Genomic DNA, 26,827 nt, shown 5'->3' on the forward strand with positions numbered 1-26,827 from the left:
TAACCTTATATATACAGTTATTTTAGTAGCAAGTCGAATATAGTTCGAAACTAGCGGAATTTGTAACTGTATTTCACGTATCAAAACCTGCAACACGACGACTTGGCAAAGATGAAACGAATTAATCTTTTTTAAAGCGACGATATCTTTTCTTATTTAATGAAAAACCCGATAACCAGTAAATTATGAAGAAGTGTATTTCGATTGATTAATGGGCGCAATTAAACTACGATTCAATTCATTTATGCTGTAGAGATATAACCGAAGCAGCGCGTTTATGTAAATCATAATAGAACAGCAAACATAATGCCATTTGAATACACACAAGTATGTCTTTAAGCGCATCATTTACTTTATAAACAAACTCTTATGGTCACTATTATGTATGACTAAAATGTACTCGGTAAGTAATATCATTAGTGAAACAAACATGACCGGAACAACACAAAACGACATAAATAGTGTATCTGGCTCGTCAGAAATTCCTTGCCACTAGCTGGTCGTTGTTTGTAGTTATTTACTTGTTAAATGCTTGTTTTTCTGATGGACAGTTTTATTGTCGGCTAAATTTGTCTCGAATTCCGTTACGCAAAGCACTTATGACGTGGTTTGGTGCCTGGAAAAAAGTCTATTCGTCGAATTGAACGGTTGACCGCTATCGAACCCTGTTCCTCGCGTTCGATTAACGTCATGCGAAATGATAGATTTTATGTAGAATATCAGAAAGGAAATCATCGTTTTTTATAGCGAAATAAATAATCAAAACAACTGCAGAATTGGCCAGTTTTAACCCTCGATCTCTTCGTCCTTCATCTATAGTACAAGCCGTATTATTCTGCTATATTATTTTCCGTGTTTTGAATTGACATTTTAATTTACTCATTTTTCCCATTCGCCACCTACTGGAAAAATGAAAAATCCTCAATTCGTAACAAGATGCCTGCGAAAAAAAACCCAAAAACTAATGCGAAAGACAATAACTCAATCAATATGTTATACAAATACTATTCTTTTATTTGTTTTAAATCAACGAAAATGTCGGATATATATTTTAAGTACAGGGAGGGAGCACATGTCGAACACTATTTTCCTTCCGATGTTGCTAATCTTTCCTCGTTTATTTCGCTCGTCCTTTTTTAGATTTCTTAATCGGCGATGGCGACTTCGTGCCCTGAAAAATAACCCCGTAAAAAGTAACAGAACTTATTCAAACAAAGTCGAGTTTCTGGCGGTTTTATTTTTGGACACTTTTTGCTACATCAAAATACCTTTTTAGCTTTTATTTTCTTAGCAGTTCCGTTTGCTTGTTGTTTCTTGGCGTTTGACTTGGCTTTCTTCTTTGGTCTATAAAAAGACAGAATTATAGAGCTAAATTCAGAAAACCCTTTTGTGGAACAAGGCCAAGATGGATATTAAAGACCGATGAATATTAAATACAGAAAGCTTTACCGATTAATTAATTCACTTTATGAAAGCTGATTCTAAATCATCTTAGAAATGCGTATTTTTGTTTCACTCTGCATTCATCCTTATGTAATTTTTGTTTTATTCTCTAAGCAATTGCAATTTTGGTGGAGTATTTGTTAGTTCGAATTCTAATTCCACTAATGGCGATTGATAGCTGCAAACCGAACTTACTTCTCCGGAGAATCCTCGTCATCTTCCTCTTCTAATTCTTCATCCGATATTTCTTCCTGAAAGAGAAACGAGCAAAAGATGAAGATTCCTCCTTTTCAGCAGCCATAATTTACAACGACTTTACCTCTTCACTTTCTTCTTCTGCTTCCTCGTCCTCCTCATTGTCCTCGTCCATACTTTCATCGTCTTCATCGCTTTCGCCCTTTTTCTCTAGTTTACCTCTCTAGAATATGAAACAAATCGTTGTAAACATTCGCTTATTTTCGGCCATTTGTAATTATACATGTACCATTTTCTTATGTTTTCCTTGTAAATGTATTACACTGTAAATGACCTGAGTTTATAGGAAATAAAGTAAAGTAAAGTAAAAATGTAAAAATAATACACCGAAATCAGTAAGCTTTTAGTTGTAACTGTAGCGTCGGTTTTACCTTGCTTTTCGGTTCTGGTGCCGTTTTGGCTTTTCGTTTTTTCGTCCCGTTTGTTGCATGTTCTATATCTTCCTCTTCCGTGATGACAATTTCATCCATCGTATCTTCCATCGAGGATTCTCCTAACTGTTCATCCGGGTAATCTATCGTGTACACAAGATCTAGGTTACGTGAAATAAATGAACAAATTCCACAATATAATTTCATTCGATAAAATTCATTAAAATGGAATAACGCTTTAGCAGTTAATAACAGCCGTCATCAGGTGGAATGCAACTTTCTACTTTGATGGATGTTAGTCAACAGCCGAAACGTTGTGCTTTCATTTTGAATTCGATCGCATAAAACTCTATTGCGAGACTCCTTCATTTATACAGTTGACACGGATGACTGATGATACGTGAGTGAACTTACCTACAACATGTTGACCAGAAAGATGTATTGGACCAGAACCTGATATAAGATGGAATTTGACCGGACAAAAATGATCCATACTTATATCAAGTAATGTCTGAAATTATGGACAAGACAAAATTAGAAAAAAATAGAATTAAGATGATTGATGATTAATCTGAAGCAATGAGTACGTAATTACCATGTTGTTTTTTCCGGGGATTAATGATAGAATTGGTTGTTTAATGGGTTTTCCTTCGAACATTTCGGTTTCAATTTCGACGACATTGTTTTCTCCCTCTTTGGCGTCCGGTCCACAAACGGCCTGAAACACGCAAAACTCAATTTATATTTATCAGTTATATAAAAAACGAATTGTATTACAACAAAAAAACTTACATGGCGTAAAAATAGAGTGTGCGCCATATAATCAGCGTCTCCTTCTTCCTCGAGGAATGTCCATTCTACAACTCTGTTTTCAGCATTCAATGTACATCCTGGAAAACAATGAAGATATCAAATAAAACATGTATCAAACACTGAAGTAGCAAGAGACGAATAGTTGAGATGATGGGAGTAGTTGAATTACCCCAGAAATATTCCTTTGCGTCTCCTTTGGCAGCGGATATGCTTGGTTGTCTAGATGTACTCATTGCGGACTCTGCTATTGGTGTTCACTAGACGAGGTTGCACGCAGATCTGATATCTCTACCTCACACCTATCGGAGCAAACTTAATTCACGGTCAATTTCACAAATCACACATGTGCATCGCCGCGGGTCCCACTCTGGCCATGCTTAGATTATTTTGAATATAACCGGTCCTTTATGGAATAAAATGCCTCCTTGGGATTAAGAAGGATTCTATATCAAATGTTAAAGCTCGACGTCTCAACTGAATGAGTAAGATGTGCCTCACTAAACTCAGATCACCGAATCGGCTTTACTCAAGCCAGGGCTGCCCCGTCACAGGTGGCGGCCAGTTTTCGTCGGAGCAGCGCATAAACCATGAAGGTGCATCACATCCTTTTTGTGCAAACGTCCCGAATCTTTGATCTGCGATGGCAACCGAACGGAGAAATGCCTGTATATTTTTCTAATACTGATCCTATCAGTCTGTTATCCCGGAACCCGGCCAGATCGTTCAATAGGCCAAATCCGGCTTTTATATATAAGTCCTATTCCGCGCTTTCCGGATATACACAGCTGTTGTTTACTTCCGGTTCTATAAGTTGACGTGTCGCAATGTCGTTAAAACACATCTTGTAACTGATGCAATGCCTAAAATCGAATGTCTAGATAAAATCGAGAAGTTTCTGATTATAGACACAAACATTTAGATATTGTAGAATATACTCGTCGTGTTTGTGTGAATCAAAAATACTGTGTACTGTAAATGTGCTGTTCTGGAATATCAATTAAATCAATTTATTGCCAATTGGTCATTTTTGGCTTGTTTTTGGATGATCGTTTTTTTATGGTAAGTTTCTAGTTTCTTTTTATTGTTTATACCTGTGAATTCGTGTCTCTAATTACTATAACTATCTATTTCAGAAAAGTTACAAATTCCAATAATTGTGAGAAAATGGAACGGCTTCAATCGAAATATTTCAAACTGATGCTGGCACTTCTCTTCATTTTGATGTCAAATTGTCTTCCTGAATCAACAGAGGAGAAAATCGATGAAAATGAATCTAAACATGATGGTGCATTAGTAGCTGTTGAAACTGAGGAGGATGAAGGAAAATTAGACCCTGGTAAGTGGGGATTTTAATCAGTAGTAACTGTAGCTGTGACGTAGCTTTCATTGATATCCAATATGGTTTTTTGATTGGCAGGTGACAATTCTGAAGATGTATTAACGGGTGAAGTGTTTTATCCAACTCATGATTGGCAAACTGTTAAACCAGGTAAATCTATCATATGATCCTTAGGTGTAGTCAGTTATGACAGGGTTTCACAGACACAGAGTTCTTACAATCAGGGAATATCGAACCTCTCGAAAAGAGATAGCCCCCGCTAGAGATATCTCATGACTTAATCATAACGTAATCATAATATAACTTCATTTTTAGTTTATGGTCAGGGAAAGATAAGGAAATTTGGATTCCCTGATCTATAAAAACCCTGGTTCCACTGTGATCTCATTTTGTACAATGTTCTGTGTGGTTTTAAAGGACAAGCAATTCCACAAGGTCTCCATGTTCGTATGAACTTAGAAACGGGACTTAAAGAAGCAAAACTAATGGAAGGAGACGATGGGATGAAATATTGGAAGAAAGGCGATAAAAAAGGTGATTATTTAACGATAAATCAGCAGCGATTCATGAGACTAATGCATCAGTTTATTTGATGTTATGTTTGGTTTCAGGAATGGTAAATACGGATAGTAAATCATTTACTATCAATGAACTGAAGAAAGCATTAAAGGATTTCAAAGCGGATTCCGACGACGTCCAAGATGAAAATGTAAGTTGCGTAAAAAGATTTCCACTTTGAAGTCTCAATCGGAAGTGAATCTCAATTCAAAATAGCTGTTTTTTATTGGTTGTAGATAAAAAATGAAGCTTTAAAGAAGAGTTTCCGAAGTTACGACGAACTGAAGCAAGATTTCAAACAGATGAAACTCAATGTCAAAACTGATAATGAGATTATTAATGAATTAATGGCTCAATATCAATCAGCAAATATCAATGTTGATGATAAATTAACAATTCTTGAAGATTTAGAATATCACTTGCATCAGGTGAGTTTCTGACATTTTGAATGCTCTTGTGGACCTTGTGCTAGACCCTAGTTAATGTTTTGCGTTGCTTACTGCCTTATCCTATGGTATCCTATAAACATCTCTCCCATAATTGGTTGGATAAAGACAAGTTTTCCATTTGAAAATGCTGTATCTCACTCTATCAACGAATTCCTTTATATGATACGTCGCTTAATATGCCTTTTCAATGATATAAATGCCCTCTGATGTATCACGAAACCTTCAAACGTAGATCTTGGATCACTAAACTGTTATTTTTCTAGATACTTACATTGAATTTTTTACTTCTAGATTGATAATGCTCAAGATTTTGTGAAGATGGGAGGTTTAGAACTTTTGATGAAGGATCTGAATAATACAGATGAATCAGTTCGCAGTCATGTTGCGTTAGTGCTTGGTTCCAGTATGCAAAAGTGAGTACATGTACATAGATAGACCTGATAGACGACTCCTGAGTGCTGAAAACAGTTGCTTGGATGTTATTTCTTTCTAGAGAGAGAGATGTCTGATTAGTTAAATGATTAGTTATGATGACTGATTAGTTAAAACAAACTAATGGAAGAATATCTGGGCAGCTTGGCTGTAGCACCATATAAGCTTCATCGTTGTTAAAATGTTTTTTCAAATCTGCTCTTATTACTGTGTAAACTATTTGTTCTCTATTTCGGTTTTATTTTACAGTAATCCACGAGTCCAGATAAGTGCATTACAAACAGGATTATTGCAACACCTCATACGAATGTTAGCTACTGAAAAATCCGTAAAACTCAGAAGTAAAATACTCTACGCGTTATCCTCGTTGGTTCGTCAATTTCCGTTCGCTCAGAAAAAAATGTTAGAACTCGGTGGAGTTCACGTTTTAGTTGCGCTCTTCAAAGAACGCAATATCGAAAAGCTTCAACTAAAAGGAGTGATTTTGATCAGCGATCTACTTGAAGAAAAGGTTAGATTTAGCCATAAAAAGATACAGTTATAACTAGTTATAACGCTAGAATGAGCTTTCACAGTAGTCTTGATTTCTGGGAGAAGTTCGTCGACAAAAATGGATTCATCTATCGTTATTTTTCATTTATTTTTAGCATTCACTATTAGAAAATCGAAACAAAAATCACGAAGAAAGAATTAAACAGTATTCAGAGTAAGTATCAATATACTGCGGAATCTGAGAAATAGTGATACTAATCCTAAATCCACTTTCATTTATATACCAGGTACAATGATTTTTTGTATTGTTTAGGGTGCTATTGCTGGAAGCTTTGATCGATCAGAATTGGTGCGATTTATTTCCGAATCTACTCAATATACCGGAACATGATAGTCGAGAAAAAGTCCTAAACGCTATGTCTACGCTAGTGAAACCGTGTAGGAATAAATTCAATAAAGTTCTTCCGTCGTTGACTAGACTTCGTACGGAGTATGAAAACTTGGCAGCGCAAGATCAAGATCAGGATAGTTACTATACCGATGTATATGAAACAGTTAACAATGTGATCAATAGACTGGCTGAAAAAGATGAATTATGATAGAAATAATCGCATAAAAACCATTAGTCACAAATTCCACATTCCAGTATGAGGAACTACTGGTATATTCATATCAGAATCAAGTCTTTCTTTTGGGTGTCATTCATAAATGACGTACACCTCTGGGGAGGTGGAGTCATGAAGTACCTACTTCTCATTATGTACATAATGCTTAAATAATTTTGCATACATACTTAATGAATGACCACCAATATATTTATAGATGAGCAATTTTACGTATTTCAGAATTTACATGATGTAATCATTTGTATAAAAATAAAGGTTTTTCAATATTCTACATGTATAATCATTAGCTTTGAAGAGTTGTTGAGGAGCTGTGTTATCAAACTGTAGGACTATGCAGGATAGCGCATTTTGTAATATAAATTACAAGCTTTCATAACTGCATAGTAGATTCATCAGGTAAGTTATTCACCTGAAGCTACTATTCCAAGCAGTGAAAATTCGTAATTTAGGCCAAAAAAATTGATACCTTGTTTCTCCGCTCTGCTGAGCTTAAATGTTGACCCGGCCGGCCGCCTATCTACCCTATACATTACTTTTTTTTAAATCGTGATCAATTTCACCATAACAGACCCGGCCGCTATGGAAATGAACTGTTTATAAATTTTATCATATTTTACAAAAATGACCCGGCCGCTGCGGAGAAACAAGGTATCATTTTTGTTTAGCCTTAGGATAAAATCAGTGAACCTATAAAAACAAATGCAGCCACATCCTTTTTCCGTGAATACGCCATCTTGACAGCCAAATAGATCCTTGTAGGTAAGTATGAAGTCATTGATTGAATTTTTTGCTTCCTAATTTCAAGTACGAGTCGGACGCTTTCAAAGAATGACAAAAAGAAGTATCATACACAGAGAATGAGATGGATAGCTTTATTATGTAAACACGTATAAATCTATTTCTATCACAACTGAGAGAATGGCAGTGAAATGATTTTCTCTAATGATTCTATAAACTGTTATTAAAATAGATTCCTACTGTATCGATACAAAGGGAAATTACAACTTTTCATTTAAAACATAACAATGATGATATTAGTTATCAAACAGATTACAGTCAACCCCCGATATACCGCCCTCCCATTAACCGCCACCCCCGCCTACCGCCAGGTCTTCCCGGATGTACATCTCAATACAATTACGTAGTTAAACACCCCCGATACACTGCCATACTCTCTATACCGCCAAAATCGTTCTGCACCGATGTGAGTGGTATATCAGCGGGGGTTGACTGTATAATGAAATGAAGATTGTAGACTGGTTACTCTTTGCGCTTTAAGAGATTATATTTGCTCAATTAATTTGGACGGATTGAATAAACCGATGTGAATCTGCTGTCTGTAACCTGCACCCCTTTGCATATTATCGCCATCCTTCAAAAACCAATCATCAAGGGAAAACACGAGGCAATTAATTTGAGAATTATCTGCAGTTTCTTTACCTCAAGACTTCAGACATCAAAAGGTGTGACCGTCTGAAGGGGTCTAGGTACAGGCTGCACTAGTCATCCGATATCTTCATACACAACACGTAAACAGTTATAAATAATTGACTGAATTTAACGAGTGAACATCGATATTTCATTATTATCATAACCAGTAACGCAGAAACTGGAACCATCGGGTTTAATGAAGCTGGCTCCGACTAGTTGCTGATCAGTGATACAATCAGTGAATCTATGTTCAATCTATAAAACGAAAATGATAACAATTTTATTTATGAATGAACGTATTGGAACGCTGAAGAGTATTAAATGTGTGGGGAACTTACGTGTGGAAGAGCTCCAGGTTTGATCAGCCAAACATTAACAAAGGAATCTTCAGCAGCTGACAATAACTACAATTATAAAACACTTGAATTTATGTGTTTATAGTGTTTATTCGACAACTAACTTGAATTTATATTTCCAATGTCTACTGAATAATGACGATTCAATTAATGTTATTCTATAGAAACTCAAATGTTTACTTACCAAGCCGGACGCGCGATTAAAACTAAGCGCTGTAATCCATCTAGCATGAGCGCTAACTTCGGCTCCTATTTTACCGGTATTTGAATTATAAACACGTATGTGACCAGAACCATATCCACCGACAACAACATCGTCGGACAAGCATAACGACGAACACGGAGACCTGAATTAACAAACTTATAGTCAATAGTCGAAGGGATCTTCGGATCGCAGGGTACTTATCACAATTAATTGATCATTATTCATACTATTATCATCACATGTAACGAGTCCCCGTGTTTTATAGATATAGAATTGATAGTTACCCAGATCCAGATATAGAGACTGTTTTAATCAATTTAGATCCATTCTGTTTCCACAGTATTATGTTACCCTCGCTATCGCTGCTGGCCATTTTATCTTTATACGAAGCCAAATCACATATTGGATACTGATGACCTGATATAGATATCATACATTACGACAATGATTTCTGTATTAATGAATTTCTCGATTGATGTTATAACTGAAGGGTAGGAAATATGAAATACCTTTTAATTCTTCAGAAACAGTTATATTTGGGCCTTTAATAGGAACACGGAATGCAAGGATCAGAGATGAACTTGTACCTACGAATAATAGAATGAGCAGGCAGGGTCAAAATGAACTCAGAAATGTTCACATGTTTCGCATCCTTAAAACAGGCTTTTTTCACGGGATTTCTCATATTTTTTCATGCTGAGGTACAATAACATAAGCAGTAACTGATCTGAAGGCATATAGTTCCATAGCATGTAGCATAAAAACCAGGACTTTCCTAATTGTTCACAATTTGTTTAGCAGACGTCCATTTTTCACATCAATCTGACCTTGATCTGGTTGTATGATTGATATTACTACAAGATGTTGATTGAATACTCACCTACACAAATGATATCATTGCCAACTGCACATATACCTCGTGCAAAACAAACTTGGGCTGAAAATAAAACGCAATCTCATAATTCGCTTGTTCCTTTTTCTTTAAGATTTTGATCATTGTATGGATATTAATTCTATGAAAAACTTTAGCTACCTGCCATATTACTAGGATCTGTTAATGCGTGCCAATGTAACATTACAGAACCATCTCCTTCATACATCTATAATAACACAATATCACATTCATATATCAATGTATTGAACTGAAGGGCATTGTTCTCAAATTTATATGGTTCTTTAATGCAAACCTGAATTCCTTTTTGAGATGTAGCAACCAAAACTGTGCGTTCCCCTAACTGAATCAGTTTAGCCTTTAAATAGAAAGGTAAATAAAACAGATTATTCCGACTGCTAAATAAAAGCGTGTTTGAAAAATTCCCAGGCAAGAATTGACTGGAATTTATAGTTTCTCCAAAAGGATTAAGTCATTGACATCAATATATGGGGTGACATCTTGAAGCGTTCATACCTGCAAAACAAGTGGCTGACCGTGTGCAGCAGTTGGTTCTTTGAAAATGACTTGTTTGTGAGTTGGGGGTTCATTTTCAGTGCCTGTAGTAACGAGTATTACAACTGCCTTGTAAACCACGGCATAAACAGATGGTCCATTAACATCTTTATTAATTACACTCAAGTTATTGCACATAGATGAGGCACAGCCTCTGATGACGAGAGATTTATCTCTTCGATACATAACAACTGTCAAGTCTATTTCTACTTCCTGGTTTCTGTCAACTAGAGCTAACCCTGGCAAGTTACCAAGACTGGTTCCCGCTTACAAAATTCAATCAAATTAAAATATATTTCTCATTGCGGTATTCAGATGATTGTCTTACTTTTCTTGTTTCCTCCGCTTTTAACCATGTATCAGTCACAAATGGTAATTTGTTTATGCAACCGATTAACCACGTTATCTTGTCTAAATACCAGTCACCCCGATCTGTTCGGAACAACGGTCAGGTTGGCCGGAACGCTCAGATTCTTCGAAGTTCACATACTTTCGGGGACCTCAAGACTGACACGATCAAACATCGACGTTTTTCATGAAAATCTCAGTAATAGTGTGTTCATAGGGTATCTTGGAAGAGTGGCCTACCAATATTTGACTTCTGGAAGGGTACTTTCAGGAAATTGGTCTGGAACTCACTTTCTTCACTTCAGAACCAGTAAGTTAAAGACATTCACTTCAGAACAAAGTAAAGACAAACAAACCAATCTCATCCTACAATTTATTTGTCACGAATTAAGTGCCATGTATACAATTTATTCCTCACAAAACAACTGCAAAATGTACCTTTTAGAAAGGGATTTTTTGTTCGAGAATTTAATGGTTCATTATTCAAAGAATTATCAACAGAAATGCTTGATCCAGATAAAAAATGCAAAATGAGACGCGTGTGTGAAAACCACTGATTAATTCCATAAACTAGAGTTTAATTTCAAATTTTAAGTATTAAATGCCAAGTTCTAGCAGCAGCAGCAGTAGTAGCATAATACAAAGCACAAAATATCTGTCAAATATACACAGAAAAATACATTACAATAACGAATGCTAAAGTACACGTGAAAATTTCAACTTCAAATTCTGAATATTGATAGATATTTTGTACCGATAAAACTCGTACTTTAAAGTCACAAACTTGAGTAAAATAAGCACTACAATTCCGGGGGGTCGGGGCACCGGTCTAAGTCTCATCGTTAATACTACAGTACATCAGCACCAAAAATACATTGACCGGAACCGAATCGGTTTTTAGGTTGAGACAGAATAGTGTAGTAGTCGACAATTTATTGTTCTGTAGTCGTAAATAATGCAGCGCCCCGAAAACTGTCTTGGATACAAAGCAAATGAAAGGATTATTTATACATGTGCATCATAACCATCCGTGGTCATCATCATAACCGATATGTGATCTAACGATCGTAGACAGCATCACCGCGGGATACAGTCGCTATAGTCGCCGGCAAGTCCAACTCGTCGTAATCTGTCGCCTGACATTCACCAGCGATTCCGTCTAACTTTTTCTTTACGGTATCCTTCGTTGAAGCGAATAACATTTTATCCTTTATAGAAGCTTTATCGGGTGCCCTGAAATACATCGAAAAAATACTCGAATTTAATACAAGAAAAGTTTATCTACACAATCACAGGGTCCGATCTAAGGAATGAAAGCCATTTGCCCGGGCAAGCATATCTGATATTTTGCTTGCCCCCCCCCCCAAAAGCTACTTGCCCTACACAGGCAATCCGATTGGTGGCATTATCATCCGTTGTATCGTGGGAAAAAAGTTTTATGACATAAAATTGCACTAGCCCGGGGGGAAAGTGATAATGATAACCTACTAGCCCTGAGGAGAATATATACTTGTCCCGGGCAATAGGACAAGTGCTTAGATCGGACCCTGCAATTATGAGATGTATGTAAATCCAGGTGATTTCCCTATGGTGAAGTTTTAGGTCTACTAGTCATCAGAACTGAATGCACTTTGGTCCGGAGACATTTCAGTGTTGGCCATCTTGGAACTTGGTCCGAACTACAGCGAACATGTTCAGGTGCGTAGTCGACTATATTTCCAGGCAGTACACTTAGATCGCAAATATAGTTGACTAACTGCGATAACCGAAGTTTGCTGCAAGAATCTAACAGGGATCATGTCAGAGTCAATCGCTCGGATCTTACATGTTGGAACAGATCGCCAGATTATTTATTTGGGAATCAATCCAAATCATCTTAAGAGTCAGGCAATGGCGTACATTCTTCAAGCGCAATACAATATTACAATATCATCTATGAATCAATGACAGTTCTCATATAGTTTACATGATACAATGGCCCACATGGCTAAGCATTTGATCAGTAACCCATTTTATCAATACAAGGTGAAAAAGAGGGCGACCCCAGGCTGCCAGGGCCCCTAGCCCTAGTAGCCCAGGGCAAGTATCAATGTATACATTTAACAGGACTTGGACATTAGCACAGATAACTTGGGTCTGTCATTGTTACTCTTTGTTTGTCATGACCAGACAGTCTAATAACAGTAGTGCATTACCTAACCACAGTAAAGTCCACAACTAATAACAATTCAAAGAAACAAAGAAAGTGACGTCATCATGAGAGGTGATGAGTAACACCACACACACACACACACACACACACACACACGCACTTACCACGCGACCAATATCACTTTAGTTCGTAATCCTGATGATTTCATGTTGTAATATAAATCATATACCGCATATCTACAATGTTTCTCTGGAAGACTTTCGCTTAATTTTTGCCAATCTTCTCTTTCCTTATCGTAATCAATCTCGCTGACTTTGTTCACGTCCTGCGACGGAAAAAGTGTCAGATCTTCATCTATCTCGATTTTTTCCAAATTCTTGGAAAATTTGAACGCCACAGCTTTCAGCCGCTGATCCGGGAATTTTTTTTTCATCTGATGCCCTTGTTCAGATTTACTAGATCCACCTTTGAGCTCTCTGAATAAACTTATAACATCATCATCGACCGTTACACCAGACATCGCCATGTTGACGGTAGTATGTGTCAGCAACTCGCTCCTCCGCCGGTGAGAAATTGAAAACTGGGAGGACCGGCTAGTAATTATTCACGACCCGATTACCATATATGGAAATGGTATGCTCCAGCATAGCGAAATACGCACGCACGATGGTAGCTGCTGCCATCTACTGGGTATGCAAATTCAAATCAGATTTTATTGAGACAAATCAGCAAATAAATACAACAAAACATAAATATGAAACACAAATTTATTTTCAACATAACTTTATAAACTCATTACGTTTAATATTTTCTCTTACTACAGAGTTTTTAGATTGCCAAAATTGTCGAACAGAAAGACTTGTAAATGTACATCAATTGATACTCATCATTAACTTAAAAAAATGAGTCACATGATGATTTCGCCAATAACTAACACTAGCAGAATCTACTGCAATTTTTGACTTTGCCACAATGGACTCCCTTCTTGCATAGACCAGCAAAAATACATTAAAAGATGTGTAGCCTAGCTAGTGTTCTATTCAAAGCCAATGCGAATTATTTGGTGAAATTATTTTAGTCAGGTCTGGATAGTTGATACTCCCAACAAATCTTTATCTATCAAACAACATTTATCGGTAGCAAATAAAGTGAATAAGGTGTAAATCATGAAGAGAAACTATGAGAAATAACTTTTCTATCTTAACATGCAATTTACCAGTAGCAGCTTCTAATAAACCTGTATCAGTCAATTCTGAAATTGTGATATGTGATTATAGGAAGGAGATATAGGCGTGTTTGTATATTGAATCATTATGTGGACATTGGACCAGCCTGTTTATGTACATTTTACACTTGTGGACACAATTCTATCCCTGAATTCCAATCAATTATATTTATTCCTTCAAAATTTCTAAGAACATTCACCTGCTTTGACTCCTTATTACAGTAGACTCACGATCTAAACTGCACGAGTTGGTGAATTTTTCTAAAACCTTCGTTTTCCCCGATTCAGAATTCTGTACTGACCCTCGATCTGTATCATTCATTCTTTCACTGATTCTCTAACTTGTTATAGCACCATAACATAAGACTAATTGAATAACTCGGTTCAGGAGCCTCAGTATTCGTTCAACACATTGAAACTCTCATTTTTCTGCGCTCAGTTAATGCTATTTTAAAACCTACAATAATGAGATTCATTGTTGTCACGTAGTTCCGCCGTCAATGCTCTCTCGCTCCTTCTCTAACAACAACTGGTCTTTTTTTGCCGTCAGAACGTTCGAAAATCGTCGTTTATCGATCTGCATCTTGATGCAGTCGACATTTTTAAACAATTGCTCCGCCGTGATATTCTCCGGTAGTTTCGTAAGAAACTGCGCCAAATGTATAAAATCCAAATTGTACAAAACTGCTTCGAACATCCTCAAAATTCCTGCAAAGACAAACATCAGTTTTTATCAATTCATCCATTATCAGAACGAACCAACATTCCAATTATAATCCAGGGTGGCCACTTTTATTTCCCCAAATTTACCCTTATTTTCAGGTAAGTGGCCATGCTGTAATTAGGAGCCAGTTTCATAGATGTGGGGGCAAAACAGCCCCTGGGAACGATATGAGATTTTACAGAAACAGTGAAATTTTGTCTAACTCTGACAAACTGGGACTGGCAAAATTAGTCCCAGGCCAAGTTTAAGAACATTTAAGTGAATTCTCATAACTAGGTTAAAGATAAATTGGTCACCCGATCTATGAAACCAGCCCCAGATATTTATGTTCGATTTATACCTAATGCTGTCCTAAACAAGAATTCCTCTCCATCGCGACAGAACACGTCCCAAACCCGACTAGCAACATCTAGTGGCAGTGATTTGCTATATAGGGTAAAAATCCTACAATAATAATTGATTCATCATCATTAAATCATATACTTATCACAAGGGAAATGAGGACAGACTATATCATCATTGTCATCCTACCAGCATGAACTTACCAATCAATTATATACAGATCTGGCGAAAGGTTATGCTTTTTAAAATGTTTGTATAACTTCGGGAGATTCTCGAGAAAGAAATCTTCATAAACTTGAAAATATGCTTTCATCTAAAATAGAACACAATTGAATAGTACTTCATATGTAGGACATGTTTTTGTGTTGATGAATCGATTAAAACTATGAACAGTACATACCAGTGTTTCATCAATACGAAAGAATGCTACTTGACATGGTTTGTTTAAAAGATTGGCAAAACAGATAAAAGCATCGGCAACGTCCATGTTCAGTAACAAAACAGCAGCAAGGAATGACATACCCTGAACCTAAAGATGATAATAACACTGTGTTTAATTACAAATAATGATAGAAATGACTACAGAAGACTGATTCATATACAGGATCCAGTTCTCCATAGTCGTGTGTTTGACTTTGAATTAGTTAATTTTCAGTGAGTTAACTCCGAGTCAAATTTTCACTGACAACCGTGGAATCGGGTCCTGTAGAATGAGCTGATTGCCAGAGAGGATAATGTAGTTTCCTGTAAATAACTTACATAACCAACATCAGGTCGATAACTGGTGTAGGCTCCCAGTAAACTATGCAACATGTCGTAATATGGTCCACCCTAAAATATAATTACAAATTCATTCGATAACTTTTAAAATCTTCATTTTGACAGTAGTTTAACCCGTGGATCAGTTGTCACATTACTGAATTCTTTATTTTTCAGTCACAATTTACTAAGTGCATAAGTCGATAAGATCAATAACGATCATCCTAACAATGGCGACTTTAAGCAAGTTTGAGCGTGAAGCAGTTTGCAAAATATATTCCACCTTTTGAAAGACTTTGAGTTGAGGGAATGTTCGAGATACGTCGAGTCTAATCACGTCAACGCTTGCTTCTTTACTGTTACAACGAAAATCTTCACCATTCTCGCAACATTGCTGTAATAACTTCAGATAATCCTGAGCTCGACCGAGACATATTTCATACAATTCTACAAAGATAGAGCAACGTTTAAAAGAATCGATAAAAGAACAGCAGCGTAAACAATGACCTAAATCAATCGTGATAAAACGTCTCGTCAATTTTGCTCATTTCAGACACACGACTATTAATCATAAAGATTTCACAGTTCATGAAAAGTTTGACTCTAATTGATAAATACGTTGTGTACTTATGTATTTTATTCAATTGTTACCTTGTGTTAAATTGAGATCATTTCCTATAGCGAGTTTCCATACTTTACCACGAACACTAGAAGGGATTCCTAACCACCAAAGATCTCGAGCTTTCTTAGATTCTTTACTGAAATTAAATCGTTACACATTACCAGTATGTAATATCGTAGGGAGACCACTATTTCTAAATTCTCGAATCCCTCTCGGATTTCGCTGAACTTTCTTCGTAAAAGGGAAATATTCCCTGAGCTAGCTAAAGGTTAAGCATTCAAAGTCTTTTTGCTAAGAAAAGTGAAAGATTCTTTAAAATGTCACATACGCTGGCTCTCGTGATTCGACATCAATAAAACTGCACATCGAAACAACCTCAAATTTCCTGAGTTGTCCATGTTTCACAAAAATGTATCAAATTCCCAAAGATTTTTCAGGATTTGTTATCCAGGTCAGTAGCCATGTGTTGAATTTAAATTCTGTACTCACGTATTATCCCAGTTTGGTAATATTTGATTGTTCCAGATTTGTAACGATGCGCTCAATTGATCTTCGATCTTCAATTGATGTTGCATTTGTTTTTTCTTCATTTTTAATTCTTTCAGTTCTTTCTTTTTCGCCGCTTCGACCATCGCTTCGTATTCCAGTTTATGGCGTAGTTCCTCTTCAGGTGATTTACTCGGCAAATTCATCGGCCGATTTTCTAAAATCAACGCGGTCGTCGAGAGAACTTCGACGTCTTTTTTCCGGCATCGAATCGGTGATAACATCTGTAGACGATGTCGTGCTTGATATTCTTCACTTATTTGAGCTGCATCTTTTAACGGAGTTTGTTTCGGTGGCACTTTGCCGAATAATTTCCATCCCAATGGACTAGGCGGTTCATTGACCTTTGATTGGTCCTTAGTTCGCTTCGAAAAAAGGTTTCTGTAAAATAGTTTATGGATGATCAATATTTCACAAAGGAAATGTAACACATGTACAGAATAACTATGTAATAATACAATAATAGATGTACAGTGTGAAACTTAAACACCATGGCATGGACCCTAACACGAAATCCAAGCTTACACGGAAAAACAAACGAGGATTCAAAAACTGTATTCAAGACAACCTATGTAATATGACGACTTATTCGATGATAAAACTTTCAACTTTGATGTAAACCTGCTTTTTCCAAACATCCTTTTTAGTCCACTTTACCAAACAAATTTCTTCAAAAATCCCAAAAATATCAGGATTTTTAAAGCTAAATTCACCAGATCAGTAGAAAACATCCATATACAACCTATACTTTAAGGAAACAAGTGTCTCAAGTGAGTTTGATGTATGAGTAATGTAAACCTGCTTTATCCAAACATCCTTTTTAGCCCTTTTCCAAACAAATTTCTTCAAAAATCCCCAAAATATCAGGATTTTAAAAGCTAAATTCACCAGATCAGTAGAAAACATCCATATACAATCTATACTTTAAGGAAACAAGTGTCTCAGTTGTTACCTTTTGTTAGTGTCTTTCATTAGTAAAAATGTTCATAAATCCTGTTTATGTTCGCTCTGTTCACTGATTCACAGTCAAATGAATGAAGTCAGCACATGATAACATACGACGTGTAGATATATATGTCTCTGTACTTCGGTCTATAGTTATTTACCAGAACAATTACACACTATACACTATACATTCATTGAAATGAGGACACGACTGCAAATCCGGTAATTAGTATCATAAGCATTAATTCAACCAAAGTTCAACTGATTGAATTAAGCAATAGAGACTAAACCAAAAAAAATACATGTTCAATAAAAAGGGATTTATCTGTATGAATTTGGAAGGAATATTTAATAACAATGTAAACAGCTTAAAATTCTCCTTTTGTTCCCGGTCTGTGTAATCGTTTGCCCTTGGACACATACTGATAAACTACCGGTCAACAACTAAATTTGAATGGATTACATTGAGAACATTCTAAATGATGAAGTGTGAACGCGACTTAACCCTTTCAGTGCTAACTAATAAACACTTACTACTACTAAAGTGCTGGAGATAATTTGAAAATTCAAACCGATCCCTAGTTAGTTACCTAATCGTTTGTGGTAAGCTTTTTACAATCAGATGGGCTTATAGCAACATCCGATCGCGAAACTAAACCACAGACGGGTTACTGACTACCCTATCCCCATCCCTGGTGTTGAAAATATACCAATACACCACTATGCAGTGTCCAAGAAAAGTCTATCACCGATTTATACATAGAATATCAATAAACTCTAAAAGACCGAAATGCTGCAACTTACTTCGAAAGGAAACTGGAGAGAGCTTTACTGCGTTTTCCTTTAGCTGCCTGTTGTAATGAGACATCGTTATCACTGGTCATCGGTTCACTGATCGCCGCTTTCTCAAACGTGTTTCTCGAATGGAGATTAATCTCGACGAATCCGGTATCGTCGGTTAAATCGATATCGGTTAGTTGAATATCGGTGGCGACCTCCTCCGCCCCGGCGGCGGTTGATATCGATAAATCAGTACCGGTACTTAAACTAGACATACTCGAATGAGACGACGCGTCGGTGGTCACTGAATTAACTCTTTCTATCGTAGATTGTGACGTGGTGTTTTCGGCGTGTTCTTGCTGCTGCTGCTGCTGCTGCTGCTGCTGCTGCTGCTGGTCGAGATTCGATATTCCATCGTGATCGACTTGATGACGATCGTCGCGCTGTTGTACGTTTATTTCCGACGACTGCGCGACATCGTTTTGAACGCTCAGAACTCTAGTATGCGGTATATAGACGAGCGGGATGTTTTCTAAAACGGTCGAAAGTCGACTATTTTCCGGATTAACGTTGACGGTAACAGCCGCCCCCTGGTGGTGTAAGGTATTATTAGATCGAGTAGATTCTAACAGTATACTATCACAGATCGAATTATTCATTTCAACCGATGAGATTTTTCCCGCTAACAGATGACAATCCTCCATCGAAGTCGCTAGATTATTCACCAGTTCATCGGATGAATTAACGCGTAATAATTGACTGTTTTCTTCCGCCTGTTCGATGCTTCCCGGTGAACAACACGGAGATGTTAAACGATCCGTTGAATTACAACTGTAGAACTTTTCGCACGGCGAACAATCGGAATACGAATCGGTGTTTGTCGTTAGATTCGGTAAACTCGAAGATCGATCCGTTTCGAATACGGACGAATCGCGATGATTCAATTGTTCGAGTTTCATTTTCGAATTATTCGCGTGGGGCGACGACGAGGATTGATGATCGGCGATTGATGAAGTCGTTTTAGAGGCTGAAGCCATATTTCTCTCCAACGCTTCGTTAGATTTCAGTGATGATGCTGCATCAGTGATGATGTTATCAGATAAAACTGGCATGTTTTAATGCTGCCAATTGAGTTCATCATGAAACTACATTGATCCTCTCTTCACCTCACACGCACACCTCTGCCTCTATCTACAATTAGAAATATGATTTTTTTTCTATGAATTTAAGCTAAAGGTCATACAATGTTGATTTTGGAAAGTATATATGACTAGCCCAACCCCTGGATGCCGTGGTGGTGGTAATGATGTCGAGGCTTCAAGTGAAGTTCTTGCCATGCTAGTGAACAGACACAGTTTATTATATGATCAGATGACGAGTTTTTGGACAGCAGAGTTGAGTGAGTGAGGTCGAGGAGGGACCAGTCTCATACTCAACTTTTTGACACTTTGCTTGCTTGATGGGCTTGTTTTTGTGGTATATAGTAGCAACTAGTGGATAAGAAACTTGAATCCAATCAAGTCAGTCAACAAAAATGACTTGAACACTGTGTTGAATCTGTCATGATTGATTGAACTTAAGTGTCGTGTGTCTCAAGAGTAAGACTCGTTGTTGTGTGTGACGGACGGACGGTGTGTGTGTGGTGCATTGGGAATTTTTTAACGCCCAAACAAATTGAATATTACTCTCCACGGTATAAACTAATTAGAATCAAAAATCATGTGAAGTATCACCTTTAATCAACACGGTCCATTAAGCGCACAGCGCTGAACAGCAGGTGTCATTATCTATTATTAATCAGTTAATAACATCCCCGATTTTTTTCCAATTTGATGATACGCCATTTTGAAAATTTGTTTATACTCAAGTTATAAATATGAAACTGGGTCACTTCCTACTGAAATAACTACATCAATTCAATTTAGCGTGATTTTTATATACGTAGCTAGCACTTCTCTGCCGAAAACGAATACGTATTATTAGATATATCGAGGTAAAATAATTCTAAGAAATAGATAAAACTTTGCGAATAACTTCAGGTGTACGATATGATCGATTCGTCAATAATATATAATGTTAGTTCGACGTGCGGCGTAGAGTATCCGGTGCCACACAGTCTTCATACGGCGTCGAATACCCGTCCCGGTGCGTGTCGCGTGCAGCGCTCAATTTGAAGTGAAAGTTCGGTCGTCTAAAATGTAAATGTTAGGGAAATGAACCTGTGTCAACGCCTGTCAATCAATGAACTGTTTAGATATATATGTCTCTCATCTTGCTGAAACAATTCACATTTTCTCTTCATCCTCATCTTTCAGATGATAGATAACGTAAATTAAGACTTATCTCATCGCACTATTTACCGCCCAAAACCTACCAGAATCAAAGTCTTTAATTATCGGCACTTATCACGTATTCACTACCCGTGTCTTTCAGCAGGGGCGCTTCTTGGGTGGTGGTTTTCGGGGTCCGGGTCCTATAGTTAGTTATCTAATCGTTGGTGGTAAGCTTTTGTAATCTTGGCTAGGCTTTAAACCAATATATGTGGTGTATGAAAATATCCGCTTGTGAAACTGATAAGCCCCACACCAGGTTTCTGACAATCCGCTTTTGAAAATTTACTCATTTCTTCTGTTTTTCAGATATTGAGATAGAGATATAAACTTTGTATAGCGAGTATGGATCGATCTGGACGATCTCGCAGATCAGTAATAGAATCTTCTACTAGTGATAATCATGATGATGTCAGTAGAATAAGTTGTGAATTAGTATTCATTTGATGGTTGGAAAATAAGAGTTTATATGTTTCTATTTTATAGGTTAATCTGATTCCGACCAAAAGATTAAAAAACAAAGGCAACAATGGGCAAACAAATAGCAATAATGATGATAGCAACATTGATGAATTATTGGAAAGTATGAAATTCACGAGTGAAATCTGTGTGAAATTGATGTGAAAATTTATAAAAATACTTGAAATTTTATGAAAGTTTTTGTTTGCAGAAAAAATTTGATGTTCTTTCGTGCTGAATGTTGTATCTGTTTTACTTAGAGAGAAACATATGTGCATGTTAGTCTGAATACCGGACGTTGTTTATGGGTTCCCCTGTGGAGAACAATGGCTTGATACTAGACTAATGTGCATGTGTTTTATGCTCCTCCTCATTAAGGCCTTATGTTTTGAGTCTCGTAAAAAGTTTGTGAATTCCATATTTTAGGTTTTGGTTTTTACGAACCACATATATGTCAAGAAGAGAAAGAAAATTTGTTAAAGACTTTACGAGAATCAAAAGATGTGGAGGTAAGTGACTACAGTGTTCCCTGAAAATCAGAAAAATTACTACCATTCAAATTTGTGGAAGTGTTTTGTTCTTCGTTATTTTTTCAGCAAGAAAAAGCTAAAGGTGAAAATTCGGTGGATTTTGACGAGATTCCAATTAATGAAAATGAACAGGTTAGTTTTACTAGGCTCCACTCGATACTGGTCAGATCCACCGCAAAAAGTTTTAACTAATGGTATTTTGTCGGGTTTCACCCTGAAGTAGTCAGAAACATGTCTGTGGATATTTTCACAAACCACATTATCGTTGGTATAAGCTCATCCGATTGTAAAAAGCTTACCACCAACGATTAGGTAACTAATTAACCCTGAAGCTGATAGATGCATCTTCTTTTGAACATTTTCAGACGCAGGGCCTTAATTTAGAGGATAGAATTACTGATGATGATGATGATGATGAAGGTGATGTGACTGTCATACGTGAATTGAATAATTCCCAGATTAATGACTTTCCCTGGACAAACAACACAGATGCCAGTAAGCAGTCTGAAGGTAGTCAGGTAACTTAGGAAACAAGATCCAGATCGACATAGTTGACTTCGATATAGATTTAAACATCGGAAATGAACTAATTTCAACTCTATCGTCAAACGTAATTGAAAATGTGGATCCTGAAGAATATGGTGTTTTTACAAATTTGATGTGCTTAGATTTTCACTGAATAACTGTAAGATTTGGTAAATTTCTACCGGTGAAAATTTTTGTATTAAGCATGTATTGATCTATTGAAAAATATGGTGCTTTGAGTTTACAAAGCGCTTTGACTGCATTTACGCTTCCATTGTAGCTTGAGTATGCAAAGCTGAATAATTTTGTCATTTTAGTGATCCAATAACTTGTCGCAACTGCATTGATTCGGACAATTTTACCTCAAAATTATGAACTAATAAGGCTAAAAAAAATTGATACCTTGTTTCTCCGCTCTGCTGAGATTAAATGTTGACCCGGCCAGCCGCCTATCTACCCTATACATTACTTTTTTTAAAATCGTGATCAATTTAACCATAACAGACCCGGCCGCTATAGAAATGAACTGTTTATTAATTTTATCATATTTTACAAAAATGACCCGGCCGCTGCGGAGAAACAAGGTATCATTTTTGTTTAGCCTAATTTCTGTACAGACATATTTTCAGAACGATGAAGTTGATGTAGAAATTGATGAGACTGATCAGAATGAAGATAATATTTATAGCACTGATTCGGTATCTCATTCCTCAAAACGAAGACGTCTTTCATCTGAACAAGCTCCTCAACTAAAAAGAGGAAGAAACGAAAATGTAAAAGTGGTATGTGTTTGATTACTATCGGGCACATCTGCAGCTCAAAGTCCTCAATCTTAGTTCAGTTTGATAAGTGTTCAGTTTTTTCGTGGACACCAGAATTTTGTGATGATTAGTTCTTAGCTTAGTAAAATTTAACTAAAGAAACTGTGGAATGGAAACCCGGTTTCACAGCGTGACGAAAGAGTTGAAACAGGTTCATTTTCAATGCTCTTTAACCCAGAGGGACTTGAACCCTTTGGAATTGGATCCTAATTGTTTTTGATTATTGAAATTATAATAAATGCATTTTTTGTTGCTTTTTAGGAAAAACGTTATCGTCCGATTTTTTCATTTGAAGAGTGGTCCGATGACGATTCGTCAAAATCACCGCAACCGAAACAGTTAAAACGCGTGTATAAAAGAAACACTTGTAACGAGTTCTCATATTTTACACCAAAGGGCGCTTGTCCGCGCAAACAAAGCCTTAGAGTATACAAACACATTCTCAACTATCATAGACATTTGTTTGAATATCAATCGCGTCTACGATCGCGAATATCGTGGGAAGGAATTGAATCTATAAAACCTGGTCCTCATATACCGGGCACACTAGATGTTTATCAAAGGGGGGAAACTGCTCAAAGCGATACAGACTCTGATGCGGAGGAGGGCAAGGATTTAGGACCTGAATTCAGTTGTTTACCGTCGCAAATATCGGAAAAAAAACGTAAAATTAAACGCGCGTCATCATTGAAAATACCCGAAGAGAAAAGATTCGAAATCGCGAAGCAAATGGGAAGGATCGGAATGGATTCTAGCCGCGCTGAATCTCCCGATCTTGACTTTCAGGCTAATACGAAACAACGTTTATTAACGGAAGAAAAAGAGATTGATTTCAAGGAAAGTGAGACGTGGGAACTGCCTTTAAATCAACGAATAGCTCAACTACCGCAGCGGCGCCAGAGCGTTAACAATCGCGCAACAACAGACAACATGTGGTTATCACCTTCATCCAGTGAAAATAAACCACAAATTACTACATGTCGGGGTCGAGGGAAGCGTTCATCTAATAATCAGTCGTCAGACGACGGAATACGTAGGAATCCGGTGAGGTTATCTCGGAAAAAAAAACCGCTAGTCGATGATATCTACGATTTTGAATCTAATATAGAAGAGGATAGAATAACGCCTCCGATGAAAGATAACCGTCTGAAAAATATCGAACCTGAAGTAATACCACCAGAGGTACTACAACATGTTTCAATTATAAACTCTGCATTTATTCGATATACAGTAGACTCTTTACTCTCGACGTCTCTCAAATCAGTGAATTTTACTAAAATCTATTTTGTAAAACCTTCAATCTCTCCAAATTCTCAGCTCGGTAATATGGTCAACTCTGTGAGATATTTACAGCAGTGCCAACCAGTCTACTATATTCATCGATATCGATGTGTAATTGTTTTGATATCTCTGTTTAATTTTAGTTACTACAAGATGAAATGGTAACCTGTCCAATATGTTATGATGAATACCCTCACAGTGAAATTACACATCATGCCTCTGGTTGTGAGGGAACTTCAGGTTAGTATCGATTCTAAACTTATACCGCTAACTTAGTCAGCAAACTGCGACTGGCAGTAAAAGTCAGAGTAATTGAGTTCATATTGTTCTACATTGATTTGTTTTTCATTTATTTCAATATAGATTCATTGCCATCAATACACCAGTGGTAGGTTCAATTGCAGATCTCTTTACAAACAGTTTTTTAAAGGATAAGTTTTTTTATCAAAATGTTTTAACTCTTAGGCATCATCCACGTAAAAATCCACTGAGGGAAGTTCGAGAAAAAAAATCATCGGAGGTTGGAACACAAGGTGGGAAACCAGAAGCATCTATTGGGTAAGTCTAGTATCTTTTAATCCATCTGAAAAATAAATCGAATGAGTTTTACAAATCTTATAATATATATTCACTATGTTTCAGCACTCGACCACAAGAAACAGATGAAGGTATGTTAAATATCTCGTATACAATAAACAATGCTTAATTGGGATTAATCGGATCAAATGAAATTCATCTGATTTATGAGAAATCTGCTTTAATTCAACTAGTTTCATGTCCAAATTGAATGGTGTTCATGCACACCTACAATCTTTGAGATATCTGAATATCGGTGGGCAAAGCTTCCCTCATTCTAAATAACAGTCCTACAAGGATTTTTGATTGATCTTGATAACATGTGAATTGATGAATTGATAACATTTGATTAGGCTAAAAAAAATTGATACCTTGTTTCTCCGCTCTGATGAGCTTAAATGTTGACCAGGCCGGCCGCCTATCTACCCTGTACATTACTTTTTTAAAAATCGTGATCAATTTTACCATAACAGACCCGGCCGCTATAGAAATGAACTGTTTATAAATTTTATCATATTTTACAAAAATGACCCGGCCGCTGCGGAGAAACAAGGTATCATTTTTGTTTAGCCTTAATGATATATTTTAATATCTTACAGATATGTTTGGATAAAACAGTCAGTGGTGCTATAGAAGAATGATCATTATAGGCTTATCATAGGATTAATTGTCAGCAAGTCGCTCTGAAAAAAATTATTGTTAGAATATGCAAATTTTATAGGAAAGTATCACTATATAAATATGTGATTTATTTTTAGTGTAATTCCTCAATGATGTTTGTATAAGAAGTAATGGATGTTGAACTGTTAGCGATCAAATGATTACATATATTTGGAAAAAGCAGCAAAATATATTCAGTTTCTTAATGCTGTATTAAATCGAGCTTCTAATTATTTGATCAGTTTTCATTCATGGCAATGATCCTGTTATTGTTTCTCATTTCTGTTCAGTTAAATACTAATTGTAAACAATTTGTTACAAATTGCTAATAAATTGCAATAAAATATTTTTTCAATAAAATAATGTAGTAATGATTGTTTATTTGTGCCGATCTAATTGATACATGTACATCAGCCTTTTGACAGTTAGAAGTATACAACAATACCATAGAAGAGAGTTTATATATATATGACAGTTGCAAGACATTCTCTGTACTAATTTAGTAGTGGTTCTCTCAATTTCGGCAAAATTAAACTGAAAACCTCCTACTAGCAGTTAGGAAAGTGTTGGAAAACGCCACTGTTCAACTTAGTTTCGAAATAAAATAGTCTAAATTTTAGTCCATTCTCATTCTGTGGCCGAAAAAGAAAAATTTGGGATTCGAATACGAGCAGTTGTGGATCATGGCATGGGGGCAGTGCCCTTTCCTTTGCCGCATTAGACCATCGAGGTATAAACTGACGTCACAAATTATTGGCCACTCATTGCCTGACCCTAACCGAGAACACCTACGTCATCAAGTAATCCGCCATACAATGGCAAGGGGTTAATAGAATCGAGGCGTCCGACATTGGCAAGTGAGTAATCGTAAGTGCTGCCATCTGTAGTAATAATTATTTTCGTTAAGCTGTTGATTTTTATTAATAATTTCTAGAACACGTTAGCTATTTTGTATTTTTGAAATATATTTGTGTGCTTGTAATGT

General features: G+C 36.6%; 6 protein-coding genes and 1 long non-coding RNA gene across 11 annotated transcripts; 2 read left to right on the forward strand and 5 right to left on the reverse strand.

Annotated features, from left to right (window-relative positions):
- Positions 1–991: 991 nt before the first annotated feature.
- Positions 992–3,189, reverse strand: LOC141899855 (uncharacterized). Of its 2 annotated transcripts, none has more exons than XM_074786435.1 (9): positions 3,052–3,189; positions 2,862–2,959; positions 2,665–2,787; positions 2,484–2,580; positions 2,070–2,212; positions 1,763–1,861; positions 1,639–1,694; positions 1,269–1,344; positions 992–1,171 (listed from the first exon to the last, which is right to left on the reverse strand). In XM_074786435.1, exons 1-9 carry the CDS (start codon positions 3,113–3,115, stop codon positions 1,118–1,120), a joined length of 810 nt encoding a protein of 269 aa, XP_074642536.1. In that variant the 5' UTR covers positions 3,116–3,189; the 3' UTR covers positions 992–1,117. The 2 variants fall into 2 exon arrangements, with proteins under 2 accessions (XP_074642536.1, XP_074642534.1); XM_074786433.1 differs by having other exon boundaries at positions 2,070–2,230.
- A 507-nt stretch (positions 3,190–3,696) lies between these two features.
- LOC141899767 (nucleotide exchange factor SIL1-like) lies at positions 3,697–7,029 on the forward strand. The gene is made up of 10 exons (XM_074786280.1): positions 3,697–3,941; positions 4,016–4,218; positions 4,300–4,371; positions 4,639–4,755; positions 4,833–4,930; positions 5,016–5,207; positions 5,520–5,641; positions 5,910–6,171; positions 6,308–6,366; positions 6,466–7,029. The coding sequence occupies exons 2-10, from the start codon at positions 4,047–4,049 to the stop codon at positions 6,749–6,751; spliced, it is 1,380 nt and encodes a 459-aa protein (XP_074642381.1). The 5' UTR covers positions 3,697–3,941; positions 4,016–4,046; the 3' UTR covers positions 6,752–7,029.
- A 673-nt stretch (positions 7,030–7,702) lies between these two features.
- LOC141899759 (WD repeat domain 54-like) lies at positions 7,703–10,431 on the reverse strand. Its single transcript, XM_074786271.1, has 9 exons — positions 10,179–10,431; positions 9,958–10,020; positions 9,804–9,870; positions 9,651–9,707; positions 9,280–9,357; positions 9,055–9,187; positions 8,750–8,912; positions 8,548–8,613; positions 7,703–8,464 (listed from the first exon to the last, which is right to left on the reverse strand). Exons 1-9 carry the CDS (start codon positions 10,401–10,403, stop codon positions 8,336–8,338), a joined length of 981 nt encoding a protein of 326 aa, XP_074642372.1. The 5' UTR covers positions 10,404–10,431; the 3' UTR covers positions 7,703–8,335.
- A 499-nt stretch (positions 10,432–10,930) lies between these two features.
- On the reverse strand, positions 10,931–13,328 carry LOC141900538 (uncharacterized). The gene is made up of 2 exons (XM_074787469.1): positions 12,882–13,328; positions 10,931–11,798 (listed from the first exon to the last, which is right to left on the reverse strand). Exons 1-2 carry the CDS (start codon positions 13,241–13,243, stop codon positions 11,624–11,626), a joined length of 537 nt encoding a protein of 178 aa, XP_074643570.1. The 5' UTR covers positions 13,244–13,328; the 3' UTR covers positions 10,931–11,623.
- A 192-nt stretch (positions 13,329–13,520) lies between these two features.
- Positions 13,521–20,513, reverse strand: LOC141898569 (TBC1 domain family member 14-like). The gene is made up of 10 exons (XM_074784542.1): positions 20,394–20,513; positions 18,685–19,851; positions 16,879–17,316; positions 16,419–16,525; positions 16,051–16,214; positions 15,768–15,839; positions 15,409–15,537; positions 15,212–15,321; positions 15,007–15,110; positions 13,521–14,650 (listed from the first exon to the last, which is right to left on the reverse strand). Exons 2-10 carry the CDS (start codon positions 19,770–19,772, stop codon positions 14,424–14,426), a joined length of 2,439 nt encoding a protein of 812 aa, XP_074640643.1. The 5' UTR covers positions 19,773–19,851; positions 20,394–20,513; the 3' UTR covers positions 13,521–14,423.
- Positions 18,086–26,061, forward strand: LOC141898570 (uncharacterized). Of its 4 annotated transcripts, none has more exons than XM_074784544.1 (13): positions 18,086–18,102; positions 21,300–21,401; positions 21,477–21,573; positions 21,876–21,958; positions 22,046–22,111; positions 22,345–22,497; positions 23,122–23,286; positions 23,587–24,507; positions 24,750–24,846; positions 24,970–24,994; positions 25,072–25,164; positions 25,249–25,274; positions 25,782–26,061. In XM_074784544.1, exons 2-13 carry the CDS (start codon positions 21,336–21,338, stop codon positions 25,793–25,795), a joined length of 1,806 nt encoding a protein of 601 aa, XP_074640645.1. In that variant the 5' UTR covers positions 18,086–18,102; positions 21,300–21,335; the 3' UTR covers positions 25,796–26,061. The 4 variants fall into 4 exon arrangements, with proteins under 4 accessions (XP_074640645.1, XP_074640644.1, XP_074640646.1 ...); XM_074784543.1 differs by lacking the exon at positions 18,086–18,102 and adding an exon at positions 20,783–20,858; XM_074784545.1 differs by lacking the exon at positions 18,086–18,102 and adding an exon at positions 20,783–20,858 and having other exon boundaries at positions 23,134–23,286.
- LOC141898573 (uncharacterized) lies at positions 25,064–26,653 on the reverse strand. The gene is made up of 3 exons (XR_012618575.1): positions 26,635–26,653; positions 25,780–25,865; positions 25,064–25,189 (listed from the first exon to the last, which is right to left on the reverse strand). It is a non-coding gene; the product is annotated as an uncharacterized LOC141898573 (long non-coding RNA).
- Positions 26,654–26,827: the final 174 nt, after the last annotated feature.

This window comes from Tubulanus polymorphus, chromosome 2, assembly GCF_964204645.1.
Source record: "Tubulanus polymorphus chromosome 2, tnTubPoly1.2, whole genome shotgun sequence".
Classification (NCBI taxonomy): Eukaryota; Metazoa; Nemertea; class Palaeonemertea; order Tubulaniformes; family Tubulanidae; genus Tubulanus; species Tubulanus polymorphus.

Excerpts from the sequence above, each read along its gene's own strand:
- LOC141899855 (XM_074786433.1), bottom strand. The coding sequence starts at position 3,115 with ATGAGTACATCTAGACAACCAAGCATATCCGCTGCCAAAGGAGACGCA. Across the intron at positions 2,231-2,483 it reads TTCTGGTCAACATGTTGTAG|ATCTTGTGTACACGATAGAT; the intron begins GTAAGTTCACTC and ends CACGTAACCTAG. Across the intron at positions 1,345-1,638 it reads GACGAGGATTCTCCGGAGAA|ACCAAAGAAGAAAGCCAAGT; the intron begins GTAAGTTCGGTT and ends GTCTTTTTATAG.
- LOC141899767 (XM_074786280.1), top strand. The coding sequence starts at position 4,047 with ATGGAACGGCTTCAATCGAAATATTTCAAACTGATGCTGGCACTTCTC. Across the intron at positions 4,931-5,015 it reads ACGACGTCCAAGATGAAAAT|ATAAAAAATGAAGCTTTAAA; the intron begins GTAAGTTGCGTA and ends TATTGGTTGTAG. Across the intron at positions 6,172-6,307 it reads GCGATCTACTTGAAGAAAAG|CATTCACTATTAGAAAATCG; the intron begins GTTAGATTTAGC and ends ATTTATTTTTAG.
- LOC141899759 (XM_074786271.1), bottom strand. The coding sequence starts at position 10,403 with ATGTATCGAAGAGATAAATCTCTCGTCATCAGAGGCTGTGCCTCATCT. Across the intron at positions 9,708-9,803 it reads AGATCCTAGTAATATGGCAG|CCCAAGTTTGTTTTGCACGA; the intron begins GTAGCTAAAGTT and ends TTTTATTTTCAG. Across the intron at positions 8,913-9,054 it reads GTCTCTATATCTGGATCTGG|GTCTCCGTGTTCGTCGTTAT; the intron begins GTAACTATCAAT and ends TTGTTAATTCAG.
- LOC141900538 (XM_074787469.1), bottom strand. The coding sequence starts at position 13,243 with ATGGCGATGTCTGGTGTAACGGTCGATGATGATGTTATAAGTTTATTC. Across the intron at positions 11,799-12,881 it reads AAAGTGATATTGGTCGCGTG|GGCACCCGATAAAGCTTCTA; the intron begins GTAAGTGCGTGT and ends GATGTATTTCAG.
- LOC141898569 (XM_074784542.1), bottom strand. The coding sequence starts at position 19,772 with ATGCCAGTTTTATCTGATAACATCATCACTGATGCAGCATCATCACTG. Across the intron at positions 16,215-16,418 it reads TGATCTCAATTTAACACAAG|AATTGTATGAAATATGTCTC; the intron begins GTAACAATTGAA and ends CTATCTTTGTAG. Across the intron at positions 14,651-15,006 it reads CTTGTTTAGGACAGCATTAG|GAATTTTGAGGATGTTCGAA; the intron begins GTATAAATCGAA and ends TTGTCTTTGCAG.
- LOC141898570 (XM_074784544.1), top strand. The coding sequence starts at position 21,336 with ATGGATCGATCTGGACGATCTCGCAGATCAGTAATAGAATCTTCTACT. Across the intron at positions 23,287-23,586 it reads GAAACGAAAATGTAAAAGTG|GAAAAACGTTATCGTCCGAT; the intron begins GTATGTGTTTGA and ends GTTGCTTTTTAG. Across the intron at positions 24,508-24,749 it reads CTGAAGTAATACCACCAGAG|TTACTACAAGATGAAATGGT; the intron begins GTACTACAACAT and ends GTTTAATTTTAG.